Source organism: Apteryx rowi, unplaced genomic scaffold (genome assembly GCF_003343035.1).
Source record: "Apteryx rowi isolate R43461 unplaced genomic scaffold, aptRow1 scaffold_119, whole genome shotgun sequence".
NCBI classification, from domain to species: domain Eukaryota; kingdom Metazoa; phylum Chordata; class Aves; order Apterygiformes; family Apterygidae; genus Apteryx; species Apteryx rowi.
In genome coordinates, this window is record NW_020447408.1 from 1865256 (window position 1) to 1881298 (window position 16043).

At 64.3% G+C, this 16043-nt stretch overlaps 1 protein-coding gene across 2 annotated transcripts in view; it reads right to left on the bottom strand.

The window, feature by feature from the left end:
* Positions 1-16037, bottom strand: part of SLC9A3R2 (SLC9A3 regulator 2) — a 29242-nt gene extending 13205 nt beyond the window's left edge. For both annotated transcript variants that reach the window (XM_026085658.1, XM_026085650.1), the window contains exons 1-2: positions 15842-16037; positions 13697-13954 (exon numbers count right to left, since the gene is read on the bottom strand). In XM_026085658.1, coding sequence (XP_025941443.1) covers positions 13697-13954; positions 15842-16015 — 432 coding nt within the window. In that variant the 5' untranslated portion in view covers positions 16016-16037. The remainder of the gene's footprint in view (positions 1-13696; positions 13955-15841) is intronic.
* Positions 16038-16043: the final 6 nt, after the last annotated feature.

Sequence of the window (16043 nt, forward strand, 5' to 3'; positions counted from 1 at the left end):
CGCCTGGGCCCCGGCCAAGGGGCTCCGGTCAAATGTGAGCCCGGCGCTGCAAGAACCGAGCGAGACTAAACACGCGCCGCAAAGGTTTCCCTGCCCACCCCGTTCAGCCGGGGGCTGGTTCCCTTTGGGGTCTCAGCCCGGCTCTTTTACCCCCTTGGAGAGGGGGTTTTCCCATGGAGGACAGGGCGGGAAGCGGTGCGGACCTGGTGCAGCCGCCTCCCGGACCTCCCGCTGCCGGGAATGCGTCCCTCGGGGCACGCGGAGAGCAGCCGCGGGCGCTGCRTTAATGCAAGCGGGCAGTAACGCTCGGCAGCATGGGTCCCTCTCCCAAGCCGCGATTCCTCGTTCTGCAGCGATTTAGCAGCCAGAAGGGCGTCACGGCCCAGGGCATCGCGCTCGCCCCCTTGTCCCGCGCGGGGCACRGAAGCCTTCGGTCACGCTGCAGCACCCAGCCCCAGGCGGCAACGCCGCCGTGCACAGAGACCGCGGGGCCACCGTGGCCCCAGCAGCAGCCGGACAGAGCGAGATAAATCCAAATAATCCCGGCAGGAAACACCGCGGCGAGCCGTCTCCCGCGGGCGCCTGCGCTGCCAGCCGGGGCTGCTCCCGGCTCCCAGGGATGCCCGGGACGTGGCAGAGGCGAGGCGGAAACCTGGCCCCGACCATGCAGCGACCAAGGGGAAACTCCCCTCCGGCCCCAGTCCGGCAGCGCCCTGAGCCGAGCGCGCCAGCCGCTTCGATGGCACGTACGGAAACCCCCCAGGACAGCCCCCCCCCGGCTTGCTTAAGTACCGGGATCRGCAAGGTTTGGGCAGGGCTGGGCTTGCTCCCGGAGTCGGCTCCGCGGCGGCTACGGGACGCGGGGAGCAGGGCAGCCTCCAGCTTCCTGGGAAGGACGTGAGGGGTCGGAGCAGACCCCGGCACCGTCCCAGCCCTGCTCACCGCCGGGGACACCCCGGCCCCTTGGCGAGCGGGCAGCACCCACCGTCCCCGGCGCTCCGGCTCGAAGACGCAAATGCAGAAAAGCCGCTTTTCCCCCCCATCGCTTCGGGCTGCCTCTCCGCAGGGCCGGCTGGGGCAGGCGGCTACGCCAGGCGATCTCGGGATTTGCTCTGCGCAGCGTTCCTTTGCTCCGAGCTCCCCAGAGCGCGGCGGCTGGCAGGTCCGATGCCCCGGGAAGAGCCACGGGAGCCCCCTGGGCACCCACGGTGACGGCGTGCAGAGCGATCCCGCCCRGAGCCGCTCGGCTCCCTGCGGAAACAGCCCGCAGCTGCACGCTGTGCCGGGATGGGGCCGCGCTCGCAGGGAATGTCTGCCCCGGGACACGGAGTGGTGGGAACGCCGCCATCGGTGCTGGGGGCGAGCCTGGCCGTCACCCAGGCGCTTCCAGCCAAGAACCGGCTCGGATAACGCGTCCCCGGCATCCGGGAAGGAACGGGGGAAGCGAGAGGAATACAAGCGGTGCCCTTGCGGGATGCCAGAGCAGAGCACAGCCGGGGTGTCCCAGCTCCGGCACGGGAGAAACGCGTGGGCTGCGCCAGGGTCAGAGCGGCAAATTCTTCAAAAAGCGCTTACGAAGGCGCTGCCGCCTCCCGCGCCGCCGGCCGCGGACCAGCTGCGAGCTGCAAGCGGACGCCGGCGGAGAGCGACTCCTCTGGGAAGGAGCAGCAGGAGGGGGCTGCGGCAGGGATTTGGGACGAGCCGCGGGGCGACGCCGCTCCGCGACCCACCCTGCGCGCCGATCCTCCCTCCGCGGACTGGGCAGCCCGGCGCTTTCCCATGGCCCCGGCGCAGGCAGCTCGCCCTCCCTGCGAGCGTTTCCAGCTCGCCTTGCGGCGCCCTCCGAAAACGGCGCAGAACAGGAAATGATTCCAGCGGCTGAACGGGGTCAGAGCCCGGAGGCGCGCGAGGGACCTCGCAGGGCGCCCAGGGCCCCGCGCAGCCAGGAGGAGCGGCGTCCTGCCGCGGGGGAGCGACCACCGGAGCGTCCCACCCAGGACTCCGCTTTCACCACAAAATCTTGGAGCCGAGGTCTTTAACGCAAAAGAATTCCAAAAAAAAAATTTTTTTTTTTTTTTTTTGAACAAAATGTCCCAGTTTGGCTCTGAACAACGTGCAGAAATCCCGGGGCGACGCCGCTTCCCTGCTACGGGGACGATCACAGCGCTTCCGCCGGGCTTTTAAAGCGACCCGCTAWGGCGTTCTCCAGCGGCTGGAGGAAAGGGGCCGTGGACGGAGCCCATCTCCGCAAAGCCCCTCTTCAGAATTAAGCAAACGCTCAAGTCCCCTTCGCTTGAATCGGGCTCAAGCGCTTCGCCCTTCGGTGCGTGGTCGAGAGGGAGCCGCTGCCGCTCCTGCCAGCTCCGCTGTTTATTTTCCTTGCGACCTGCGCCAACGTTTCCCTGCTTGTGCTCTGGGAAGATATTTCCTTAGCTCCCGGGGGAATTGCGCCTTTGGGGAAACGCAGCTTCCCCGGCGAAGCGTTCCCTAGGACGGCGGCACGTCGTGGGGCCGCCCCGAAGGCGCGGAACAAAGTCGCCCTTGTGCAGAGGGAAACCCCTGCAGAAGCCGCGGTGCCCCCGTTCCGTCCGCCTGCCCCGCTCCCCGCGGCGCCCACAGGCGCCTCGCCCGCCACGAGCGGGAAAGCCTCCTCGCCCGAGCTAAATTCACAGGTACCAGAAACGCAATAAAAAGTAATTGCATTTTTGCCTATTTGCGTACAATAAAGCGATTTATTCATGCATCACTTCTGGGTACCTAGATACCACCACTGGCCCCTAATTTCATCAGTTGGAATGAAAAAGCAATGACACATCATATTCCACCTACAAGCATTAATGCATTCACACCCACACACGGGTGTATACGTGTGTGTGTGTGCGCACATATATATATTTACGTGTGCACACACACATATATATATACACACACATGCAGTCACATAAGAAATTTGGATTCTGGGAATCTCCATACATGCGAACATCCAAAACCCTTTAAAAACAAATTTCAGACACATCTCTTGAAATTCAGATACAAGACCCCTGCAGCAGCAAAGGGGAAAACGCCAAGGCAGGGTGCACACAGAAGGCGTCGTGTTTGAACCGGCAGGGAGGCTGGTGCCCGCGCGCGGGACAAATCCCGCCGGGGCGATGAGCTGCGTCGCCACCCCAGCGCTGTGGCTATGGCGCGAGGCAAATCGCCGGCAGTGGGGAAGGAAAAAGGTTTAGGAAACACCCTTTAAGCTGGTTCATTTTAAAAAAGCACAAACAAGACATTAAGCAACAATGAAACACATTCAACAATAATAATAATAAAAAAAAAATCTGGTTGGGTGTTGGCAGTTCTCACAATCTTACTGCAGCTCCGGCAGCATCTGGTTTTTCTGCTACGGGCTCCAGCTCCCGGAGCATCCCTGATGCTGCAGGACTTCCAGGTTCGTTAAAAACGGCTCGGCTTCGCTGCCCGCCGGCGGTGACAAGCGTGCAAACACGAAGGCTCACAAAAAATCAGGCAGCAAATCACACCCGGTACCAGAGTGTTGTATTTTCCTCCTCTCGTTATTTCAAAAGACGTTTGGTTTTGACTATTCGCGAGGGGCGGATGTGGCGCCGACGCTGCGCCCGGATCCAGGCTCCCTCTGGGCGCTGCCGGCTCTTTTTGGGGCCCTTTGCGCAGGTTTTGCGCCGTGTCCCCGGGGCTGGCTGCAGCGAGCAGCGCTCCCGGGGTGAGCGTGCATTCCCGCTCCGTACAACCGGGCGTTTTAGGTACCTTCCACCAGGGAGCCGGCACCACAAACGTCACCGGCTCTGATTAACGAGGGGCTCCCATGCAATTAATTAGCAGCCGTCAGGCTCGCTGCAAAACAGCAGCACCGCCCAAAGCGCGGGCAGTTTCGTCGCCTCCCTTTCCCGGAGCGTAAATTCACCTTTCACCCTGCRGCCGAGTCAGCGCTCGGCAGAGCGGGAGCAGCACCCCGAAGCTCCGCTTCCGGAGCGAAACAGCTTTGCTCCGCACGGACAACGCCGCGGTGCTGCCCGGGAGCCCAGCCGGGCGCCGGGGCCCCTTCCCGGTGCCGCCAAGCGGGCTTTGCCCTTTCCTTTGCATGGCTCCAATGGGGCCGAAGCGCTCCGGCTCCGCCGGGGACGGCACTGCCGGGCGGCGCTCCAAGCGGCACGCCAAGCTCTTCCGCCTCTGCCGGGGCAGAGCTGGAGAAAACACAGGCAGCAGCGTTCCTGCCTAATTTACATTGTTCACATACTTGCTTTTAAGTCGGCTCCCGTGGCGTTTCCTCTCCGCCGGCGCGGGGCCGCGGACGGAAAAYGGCTCCGTGGCGCTCCCGCGGCGGAGAGGGGCCCCGGGCCCGCGGCGGGAACGGCCCTGAGCCGCCGGCTGCCCCGCGGGAAGCGCCGGCCCCCTGCCGAGAACATCCCTCCCGCCCCAAACACCCACGGACGCCCGTTCCCGACGGGACACGCCGCCTCGGCAGCGAGAGCTACGCGAGGAGCCGAGCCGAGCCGTGGGCGGACTTCCATCGCCGTTATCCTCCTGCGACTCGGTTGGAAGCTCAAAGGCGGCCGCCTCCGCTYGGGTTTAAGGATGCGCTTAATGTCGAGCAGATGCTTATTGCCGCGAGGGCCGGCGGAGCGGGGATCCCGGCACRGCCGGAGCGGGATCGCAGGAGCAGGGCTGCATTTCAGCCCCCTTCCCCCAGGAAGGGCTCGAGCTTTCCCGATAAAACAGCACCGGGAAGCAGCACGTCAGCCCCCAGAGCGGTGGGCGCTCCGGCAGCGCCGGACGAGGGAAAGCTGCTCCCGGGGAACCTCCGAGGCACCTCGAAATGCCGCCAGCGGCTTTCAGCACCTATAAGCAGCCTCCGAGGGGTGGCGCGATGCCGATAAACACCGGGCATCTGTCCCGAGCCCGTCCCGGGACACTCGGCATCCCACGGCCAGCACCGCCGCAGCTTTGCCGGGCAGGTGCCGAGCATTCCCAGCATCGTACCGCAGCACCGGGGGCCGACCCAGACCTAGACCATGAATTCGGGGTCCTGCTTTTTCCAGGCATCTTTCCCTGCACCAACAACGCATGCTGGCGGGGGAAGCCGGAGGCACCCGCATCCCCAGGGAGCCGCGCAGCACCGGAGCACAGCTTGAGCGGAGCGGCTTGCGCGGCACCGGAGTGGGCACGGGTGGCTCGTGCAGCCTGCTGCGGAGACACAGGCACGAGGAGCCGGAGATGCCTGCGCCGCTCCCGGCGTTTCGCAGGCGAATATCCAACCTGCGCCCGGCGCTTCTGGGCCGCAGCTTCGCCAGGGCACCGCAAACCAAGCGGTCGCTGCTGCAGAGCCCAGTATGGCCCAATGCTTCCATTATTCCAATTGCTCCAATTATTTAAACTGCTCCAGCTGGGTTTAAGTGATAGAACCATCCAAAAAAATTATTATTATTATTWTTTTTTTTTTAAAGAGCAAAGCACATCGGGGTTTTGCACTGTTTTCCGTAATAGCTGCTGCTGCCCTAAGCATCCGTAAAGCAGCCCGCACGTTTCGCCCAGGCTCGGCTGTCTTTACCCTGCTTGAGTAGCACCTTATTCCCGACGACGCTGGTACGCCTGCTCCCGGAGCGAGGAATCGCTCCGCAGGGGCAGGACGCTTCCCGCAGCGCTGCCTGCCAAAGCSCAGCACAAAGGGAGCAAGCGAGAGGCGCGGGCGCGCGCTGAGACGGCAAAGCGACTCCAATTAGCGATGGACACGGTCCAGCGACGGGCACCCGGCCGCCGAGGCGCAGCAGACRTCGCAGCCTGGTTATCTGCAGCCAGCCAGCTCTCAGCCCGCGCCGGGGCCGCTACGGCGCACGGAAAACACCGCGGTTTTGGGGACAGTGGCGCATCCGCCACCTGCTTGTCCCGTCGAAGCGGCAAGCYTGTGCGCCCCTCCAACAGCCGCGGAAACTCAGCTTGCCCCCGGGGATGGATACCCCTATGGAGTACCGCTCCTGCCGGCCACCACCGGCTCCCAGGAGCGGAGGATGTGCCGAGGCCAGGGAGGCTGGGAGAGCCGCTCGCCCCGCAGCGGCATCGAAAAATTGGCTGCGACATCCCAGCCGGAGCCTCGGACGCACCCGAAGGTTGTTATCCCGTGAAACCGCCGGGCGGGAGCCAGCAAGGGCAGGAAGGATAGGAAGGGTGGGGAGGACGGAGCGATCTGGAGCGCCGCGGCGGCTGGGCTCCGCTTCCCCGCGGCATGGCTCAGCGCCGCGCGGCGCCGGCTGCGCACCCCTGYGGGTGCCGGGTACGGGGGCGACTCRGGAGAAGGAGCATTTCGCAGCGTCCCGCCTTTAAGCGATTCGCTGCCAAAGAAATGCGAGCTCCAGCTCTGCTGCCGATGCCCTCAGGGGAGGGGGCACTGCATACGCTGGGATTTCCCCTCTCCAAAATCACCCCGTGCACGTGTTTCCTTGACGCAAGGCAGCTTTTCCAGCCTCTGGAAAGGGGGTAAACATGCCCCTGCATCCCACGTGAAGCCCCAGCTCCCAGGAGCACAGGGAGGAGGCGCAGGAGCCTCCCGGCGCTGCCGCCCGGAGCCCCAGCCCGAGGCGCCGGCTGCAGCCTCGGGAAGCAGGAGAGACCCTGCAGCCTGGCCATGCTTTTTGCCAAGACCAGGCTCGGAGCAACCATCAAGGCATTCGCTCCCGCTGGCCCCATCAGCTGCCATTAACGATCCCRCGTCATTAGTGGGAATTCGGTCTCACTGGCTTTGCATTCCCGTGGCGGCAAGGAGGGARCAGGGGTTGCACCAAGAGCTGCCCCCCCGCCATGGGGGCACCGGGCCCCGACTACCCTCCTTGGCCCACCCGGGACCTTCACCCCCCGGAGAAAGAGGGAAAAATCACATTTACGGATGCTATATTTAGGTGCAACGCAGCGACACGGGAGGGAGCGGGACCTCGCGGACCCCCACCAGCTCCCACATGGGGTCTCACCACCATCCTCATCCCGGGAGCAGGCGCCTGCTCGGGGCTCCAAACCGGCCCCCGGAGCAGCCCCTGCCGCCACGCTCRCCCCCATCGTTCCCCCTCCTGCAGCCCGTCCCGCAGCACTGGCACCTCCGGGAAAGCGTCTCTCTAACCTTTCCCTGGCTCGGGGATTACCTTCCAGCACGGCTCGCACGGAGCCGTCGCTAATGGACATCCAGGGTCAGCTTGTTTTACCTGATAAGAGCCAACTCGTGCAGGGCTTTAGTGGGAGAAGAGACGTTTAGCCAAGGAAACGGAGCTCCAGGCCCGGCTCCGGTTTACACGCAGGACCAGAACGCCCAGGAGCCCAGGCAAAAGCAGCAATGAAATTAAATTATGACGTGGATCTCGCCAGGAACGGTTGTGTCTACGACTCGCTTTTTAGTTCTGCTTATTTATAGGGACGCGTGGGTGTGAAGAAACCCTCTGCTGATTAAGGGTTTGGTTTCCTCTCTCTCGTATCCCAACCTGGAGTCTCCCGAGGCCGCAGACAGCCCATAAAACCGCCGTACCTAGAGACGGCACCAATGTCGGGAAGCCAAAACCGGCTCTGCTCCAACCTGACCCCGAGCTCTTCTGCGCTGCCAGGAAAATCCCCCGACCTTCCGGCCTCCCCTCCCAAAGAGCGCGAGCGGACTGCACTCGGAGAGGCGATGGCACGGCCCTCGCGCTTCGCTTGCATGCCGTTACGGCTGCAATCCGTAAAGGGATGCGGCCTTTGGATTTCAAAAAGAGCTCTTTAAAATCTCATTTGGAAGTCGCGGGCGCTGGAACGTGCRCTGTAAACTCAACGTCCGTATTGCATGTTTGCTCCATGTGTTTCCACTCCCGAAGGCCCATGACGTAACRCTGACACCTCCGCGCGTGGCTTGGATCCGCTCTGGGCCCAAGCTGCTGCAACTGCCGGAGAGATGGGCCCGGCTCGAGGGGAGCCGACGGGAGCGGATTAGGGAGAGCCCTACGGAGGGGACGGCCTCGAGCTCCCGTCGCTCCTGGGCCTGGCAAGGAGCAGGATTAATCCCGCTCAAATCCCACCCGCCTTGCAAAACAGGGCAAGCGACAATCCTGGAGAAAGGAAGCTAGGAAAGGGCCACGCGCCACCCCCTGCCCCCCGTTAACTCGGATCCTACGAAAAAGTAAAATGCAAAACCAAAAAGCACTGTTTTAAGCTAAGGAAAGTAAGAGCGTTGAGCTCCGCGGAGCTGCACAGAAACCAAAGYGTTTTCTTACGCAAACTGATGTTTTGGCACATGGAAATGCCAAACTTGCTACCAAGAGCATCCTCTCCGGGAGCCGCGTCCCCCCCAGAGCAGCGAGGGACAGCGCGAAACCGCGGCAGAGGCCTTGTGCCGCTGCCGGGGGATGCGCGGAGGGCCCAGCTTCTGCCAAAGAGATTTCTAACGGCGCGGTGCAGGGAGGCTGCCCCGGCCCGCGGGGATGCGGGATGCATCCCGCCCTGCTGGCACATCCCCACACTCCAAGCCCCGGCTGCTTTGTGCTTCACCAAAAGCACCGCCGGGGCRGAAGCTCCTTGCCTCGGGAGGAGCTTCCCACGGCCACCCCGGCTCGCCAGGCCCCGTGCAAGGAGCCGCGCTGCGGGATTCGGGGCGAGCATCCCGCCGTTCCCTCCTCCTCGCATCTCTGGAGACGGCCGAGGACTGCAGCAAAGCCCGAAGCGCCGCGCTCCTCGGCGGCCGTGCAAACCCCGCTGCGGCAACGCGACGGCAGCCCAGAATTCGTGCAAGAAAAGAACAAACCGCAGCAGCCGGCCACGTGCCGCTGCCGGACCGCAGGAGCGCTAGGAGCCTCGCCTCATCCGGAGCGCAGCGACCGCCGCCGGGAGCCACAGGGAAAGAGGCAGCAAGAGGCCGGGGCTCGCCGCAGAGCCGTGCGCCCAGTAGACACCCCAAACTGCTCCTGGTCCCGCACCGCCAGGAGCCGAGCGCCCAGCCCTGGGATGCCGCATGCCGGAGTCGCTCCAAAGCCCCCGGCACTGGCCGGAGCCCCTGCAACGCCAGGCAGCATTGCTACCGCAGCTGAGCCCAGCACCGCCCTGGCCCCGTGCGTCTCCTCCTGCAAGATTAAAGCGCTAATCTTGCACAAAAGCCTGGCTTTGCAGGACTCAAGCCAAGCCCCCGCTGTAACCGGACTTTAGGAAAGTTCTTATTTTTTAAATACGCAGGGTGCACGTTTTTGGCCGGGCCGGCACACCTGGCTGCCGGACGCCACCAGCAACCCCTGCGCCCGCGCGGGGCCCACGGGTCCCCYGACAGCGCCAGGAGCACAGCGCGGGGCAGGAGCGGGATGGGGAAGCAGGAAAACACGGCGAGAACTGGACGTATTCCTGCTGCCAGGCTCCCTCCCCTGCTCAGCACCAAGGCTGTGATTAAGCTGCAGCCTCAAGGAAACCAAAACAGCAGAAAAGCTGYGACTACTGTGCAGCGTCCGCAAAAATAGCTGCTACGGGAATAGCCGGGAAGGGCCAAGGCTCCTCACACATCACCGAAGGCTTTTTCCGAGCCTTAACCCGTGCTCCTGCGCTGCCTTTTCCRTCGCTATCAGCAGAACGGTTTTGCAGCCCTCTGCTCACATCCCCCCGCAGCTCCCGGCCTGCCTGGAGAGCAGGACGGCGGCAGGGAGGTGTTTTAATTTAAACCATGCACTTATTTTAAAGGTTTTTAATCACATAATTACTGCAGACATTTCTGCTCACGTTCAGTTTTATGACATCTTTGTGGTTATTCTACAAGCCCTAAATTTTGGGCCTCAACTGAGTTGGCAAAGTCCGCTGGAAACATCTGTCCCGAGTTACTCCTCCTCCTCCTCCAGCGTCCGGCAGAAAGCTGGCGGCAGAAGATGTTGCAATGCAGAGTTTTATTTGCAACAGAAATTAGGTCCTTACTCCTGATCCAAACAGAAGTGTAAATATTTACCGCCTCGATGTCCACACCGGCCYTGCACCTGCGGGCCCCGACCGCCGCGCTGGCGCACACGGAGCCACCGCGGTTCTCCGGGAGGAAACGCCGCGGCCGCCCCCAGGTGCATTGACCCCTCTGCAGCGCGGAGGGGGCCGTGGCACGCACGAGCCTTTGCACCCGCTGCTGCGGGAAGAGCTGGCCCAAATCCCCCGTGCCCGAGGGGTCTCCGCCGGGTGGCGGAGATTAGGTGACCCAGAGGCATGTGGATGCAGCCGGCACCCAGCGYGGGAGCAGGAGGAAGGGGACATCCTCGCGCCTGGGGATGCCGGCAGCTTGGGAGCTGCTTTTAGTGGCCCACATTCATTTTCCTCCTAGTTTYACAGCTTTCAGCTTCCGGCAAGACCTGCAAGCGAAGGGTGACRCTGCCCCTCCAAAGCCGGGGCAGAGTTTTCCCAGGATTTCCAACACCAGTGGCAGGAGGACAACGCTCACCGATGGCCCACAGCACCATTAGCATCCCACAGAGACCGGCTCCTGCTCGGAGATCAGCAGGATCGGTCCGGATCACACCTGACAGCAACGCAGGGGAGGCTGGTTTGGGACACGACGGCGAGGGGGCCGAGCAGGGAAGCGCCCGGCACACAGGACCGGGGAGCGCGCAACACCGTGCCCAAAGCTCCCGCGGGGCACGCAAGGGCCGATTAACAACCAGCCGCTAATTCCTCTGCATTAAAATTCCGGCTGCTAAAATCCAGCAGTTGCTGAACAAGACGAGGTTTCGGTTCCGAAAGATGATAGGTGCCAGTGAGGAAAAAGCGGCGTTTGGAAGCAGCGAGGCGCCGGCTGCCCTGCTTCTACCCGGCAAGAGCCGAAGTTGCCCCCAAGTCCCCTTAGCGGCACGAGGACGGTGCCGAGGCCCTTCCCTGGGTACCGTGCCGCACCTCGCTCCCGCGTCACGGCTTGACGCCGCCTGAGCGGCGAAGGAGGAGAGGAATTGCACCACCCCGAGCCCTTCAACGGCTTCGCTGCTGTTCTTGTTGCTCCTGCAAACACACCTGGAGAGAGCCGGGAGCCGCGAGTCCCAACAGAGGAGCATCCGCACCCAGTGGGCACCGACCTCCTCAGCCCCGGGCTCCCGGCAGGAGCAGGGCCGGCACAGCCGCCGCACCCCTTCCCGGGGCCGGGAACAGAGCGSCCCACGGGGGTCCCCGCTCCGGCTGGTGTCCTCGCCATGGCAAACGCCCCGTGGCATTGCAGCGCCGCATGGCTCCTGGCCAYGTCTCCCGCGGCGCAGCACCGCTGCCCAAAGGCGCCTCTGCAATAAAGGCAGCGCCCAAAAYACGTCCCCCGACCAGCTCCCCGGGCAGCTCGGCCCGCACCCATGTGCCCCCCGCTCCCGAGCCCGCTGCCCCCAGCCCCGAGCTGCATCCTGCCCCCCTGCRGGACAGGTCAGTGCGATCAACGCCAGCGGGGGAAACGGCATYGAAGATTCATGACTTTGAGCATCAATTATTATTATTTTTTTAATTATTTGGGCACTTAAAGATGCGACCAAGCATCTGAAGAAGCTTTCAAAACAATCCCCCTAAAATCTGGCCTTGAGTCGCTTGATCCAGGGTGCTGGGAGAGCCAAAGCCGAGGGTCCAGCTTCACGGCCTTGGGCTGGAAGCCTAAACATCCCCTTGGGATAGTCGTGCCTCCTCTCCAGCTTGTTCTGCCTCTCCTCCCCTGCCTCCCCCCGGCACACGCACAGCCCTGCCTTCCTCCGCTAAGGAGAGCGTCTCCTGGGCACCAGAGCCGGGGCTGGGATGAGCAGCGTGGACGGACCCTGCTCCCGGCACCACCGGCCAGCCAACGCAGCAGCGCGGTCCCGGCGCTCGCTCCACGGCCACCTGGCAGCRAGCCCTGCCGCCCTGCTCTGCGGGGCCGGCAGCCCGATTTTAAATACGCCCCGAATTATTCATTGCGCTACAGTGCTTGCTGGAGGCGCAAGGTCCCGCACGCCGGGGCTCCACGTTAATCCCGCGGCAGCTGGCAGGGGAAGAGCCGCTTCTCTTCCAAAATAAGGCTGCAGCAACACGGGGAAACAGCCACCCCCGGACAGGGACAGGCTGTGCCCGCCACCAGGCTGGCGCACCAGGGACCCGCACATGGGCGTCCGGCGCCGCCAGGGCCCAGTGGGAACAGGGCGTGCAGCCCCATCCTCGTCCTCCCTGCCCGCGGGGCGGCCGGCATCAGCCGGACCTGCGGCGAGGGGAAGCGTGCAGCCAAAACCCAAACGTGCGGCAAAGCTAAGCCCAGAGGCTGCTCGGCCACCGGGCGCCTCCTGCCCCCAGGGACATCGCCGCTGCCTCGCTGGACGCCAGCTCAGCCGGGACAGCCAGTTACTCAAGTCCGGCCCAGATTTCCCTTGCTTTTGTTTCACTTTGTGCCTCAGGCTGCACTGAACAACCCAGCCTGGAATCGAGGCGACTGCAGCCCTTGCGCACAACGCGGATGATCCGGCCCCCAGGAGCAGCGGCACCAGGTTTGCAAGGGGCAGCAGAGCTGCGTTTTCTCCTCCCCGTCCACCAAACGCCCCCAGTGAGGCCACAAAAAAATGCTCGATGTTCAGCCAGCGCCTGGCCCACGCCGAAGGACCCCAGCCGAGCCCCCGGGCCCTGCTCGGCTCTCCCGCCCCTCGGAGGAGCCGAAACCCGACGGCCGGAAGGGACCGGCCCCCTGCCCTCGCCCGACTTCCCGTCGCTACGAACTGCTGGATTTCACCCAGCACAAGGAACGGGGGTGGGATAGGAAATCCCGTCCCGGGAAGCAGTCCCCTGCCGTGCCCATGGCTGCCTCCCCCTGCCGCAGCGACCCATCCCGGCTCTCGGGGCAGCGATCCCCCCCCGGGGGCAGCGTGCCAGGGGTCAGCGTCACGCAGACCCTCGAATGGCTTCAAACATGCCAAAAATCCTCCCTGCGACGCTGCTTCTGCCCCCCCCCCAGGAAAGCTGGTCCCTCCCCGGACAGCTGCGGCTCTGCAAGGCTTCCGCAAGATGCCGAGCGGCTCTCCGGAGGGAAGGACGGGAAGCAGGACGCCCCCGAGGCCGCAGGCTTCTCCCCTCCGCGGCTCAGCCGGGTGCCGGGAGGGCAGGGCAGGCTGCAGGAGGGCGACGGAGCAGCCGGCGCGGCCCCTGCCACGTTCGCGGCCCGAGCAAGGGCAGCGCCTGCACAGAAGCCGCTTGCGTATCTGCCGAGTGCAAGTCTGCGCCGTCTCCGCGAGCCCGGCCCCAGCAACAAGCCAGCCCTGGAAACTGGACATTTTCCACCTCAAATTCTTTCCTCTTTGGAAAGGAGTTTACTAATAAAAGGCACTTACTGCGGCGTCGCAGCCCAGACCCAGGCCACTTAAAGAGAGCTAATTTCCTTCCTACTTAAGCAAAAAGCTGAGAACACGTTCGCCCCAGATGTTCCCTCCCTCCTGGAAACAGGAGAGAAACAAGCTCATTCATAAATCCCAGCTTCGCAGGAGGCCCCAGGCTGCAGAGCCTGGCCCCGAGGGCCGGGATGCAGCGCACAGCCGGGGGCCGCTGCTCCCCGGGGCCGGTAACCCCCCCGCCGGCCCGCAGCAGCGCGGGAGCCTCCGTGGGGCAGCTCCCCCCCTTGCTGCAGGGCACAACAGGGTCTCCAAGCTCCCAGCCACATACAGAAGGGTTTTTTCCGATGGGAAATGAGCGGCACGCGGGGATGCCGCAGGAGGGAGGCGCTTCCCAGGCCCCTCACCTTCTTGCTGCCGTGCGAGGAGAAGCTGTGCGAGTGCCGCGGCAGGCTGCCCCCGCTCAGATCCAGCTGCGGCTTCCAGACCTCCCCGTTGTCGCTGCCCGGCGGCTTGGCGGGCGACGTGCCGGAGCCGAGCAGGACGCCGCCGTGCACCATCTCCTCCGTGCACGTCAGCCGCAGGCTGCACAGGTACTCATCCGTCTCCTTGTCCACCACGAGCAAGCGGGTCTCCGTCTCCACGGCCTTGATGCGCTGCACGACCTGCAAAAGGAGGAGAGGAGCTGAGCGGAAACGCCGGGACGCCGCCGCGCTGCGGCAGGACCCCGGACCGCCTGCCTCCCCCGGGCTTTGCTCCCGCTGTCTCACCAAGCGCACTTCGCCTCGCAGCCCCCCCATTTCCCATCTCTGGGGCTCTGCCCGGGGAAGGGCGGAGTGCGGGTGCACCTTCGGCGCCCGTGCTGAGCCGACGCATCGGCATCCCCCTCGCCCGGGCTGGTTTAATGCAAGAAACGACCCGATCTGCACATTCACCCCGGTTCTGTGCTACAGGAGAGCGGAGATCAGGGAAAGCAAAGCCAGCGACGGGGCCAGGAGCAGGAGCCGGAGCCGGGCCCGTCCTCACCGCTCTCCGACTCCGCTGAATGGAGACCATTGTCCGTGCACAGCCTCGGTTTTCCACGTTTTTTTGTGGCTGGCGGATACATCAGCCCAGGGGGCGGGAAGGGGCGAGCCGGGCAGCTCACGCACGCACGGGGAGGCAAGGGCTTGAACGGCCTCGGACGAGGTGCTCCCTGCCCCACTTCGCCCCACGCGCCGAAGGGCCGGGAGGTAAAACCGCAGGGCCGAGCTGGCGCGATGGCAGCGGGGCAGGTTAAGGAAGTGCAGAGGAGCGGGGCAAAACCGCCACCGCGGCTCCCTGCCAGCGGCCTCGGAGGAGAGGCTCCTACAGGCCAAACTGTCACCCTGCAGAAGCCTTCATCCTGCAGAGGAGGAGGAAGAGGAGCAGCGACGCTCCGGGCGCCCCCGGACTCCCTGCAAAGCTGCGCTGCGATTCCTCGCAGGGCTCTGACCGAGCTCGCGCCGGCCGGGCGCGTTACCATCGCCAAGGTTAGGAGTGACAAACGCGCCTAACGTGCGATTAGCTTAGCAGTTATTTACTCCCCTGCACGCTCCATTCAAGGTCAACAGACTCGCTATCTGCAAGCGAAAGAAAACAACCAACACGAGATTTATAGACTGCAGACGAGGCCGCTTGTCCTGAATAAGTGATTGCACCGAACGCCGAAAACCCGCCGCCTCCGCAGGCCATGCCGGGCGGCAGCTCGCCCAGGGCTCCCATGCATACCCAGCATGATGGGATGCTACTCCACCGAGGCCCAGGAAACCCATCGGCACCTTCTCAGCTCCGTCTGCACACAGCAGCGGCAGCGTGGGCAGGAGCAGCATCTCCCAACCCAGCTCTGCCCCGGCCCATGGGGAGCCGCTCCCGACGGATGGGCAGACTTCCACCCGGCGCCTTCCCACCCTCGCCAAACACCAGCTGCTCGGCGAGGCGGGTTCGCCACTCCGCTGCTCGCTCTCGCGGAGAGCCCGTCCCGAAAGCGGTGCCCGCAGGGAGGACCCGGAGGCTTTGGGGGCCTCCCCGCGCTCCGGGGTTTCATCAGCACCGTGCACACCGTGATGCGAGGAGGCACCGGGCTTATCTGCACCCAACACGCTTGCGGAGGGCACGTCAGCCCCGCGCGGCCCATCCCATCCCGTCCGTCCCCGCTGCGGCTGCGGCCCGTCTCGCCGATGGCCACCTGGCTCCGACGCCTCGACACAGCAGAGGCGCAGGAGGAGAAACCTCGTTTTTCGTGGCGCGGCTCCGAGGCCGGGCAGGACACAGCGGCCTCGACGGCATCGCGCTCACACGTCCCCAAACCCCAGCAGGCTGAGGAGCCTCCGAGGCAGTGACAGAACTGCTCGGAAAACACTTTTTAAAAAAAAAAATTTTTTTTTTTTTAATAATAATAATCATAATAAAGGCAGGACAGAGGCACAAACGCCGCCAGGCTCAGCCCGCGGCGGTCGCACCCGAGGGCGCCGCCAAGACGAGCCGAATGGCACGACCCCCCCCCCCGGCCCGGCCCCGGCCGCGGTCCCCACCTGGTGGTGCGTCTCCTGCTCCACGTTGAGCCCGTTGACGGCGACGACGCGGTCGCCGGCGCGCAGCCCCGCCGCCTCGGCCGGCGAGCCCGGCTCCACCTTGCGGATGAACTGCCCGCTCTTGCCCTTCTCGCCGTGCAGGTGGAAGCCGTAGCCGCTCTCGCCCTTCAGCATGTGGCACAGCCGCGGCTTCAGCTGGTCC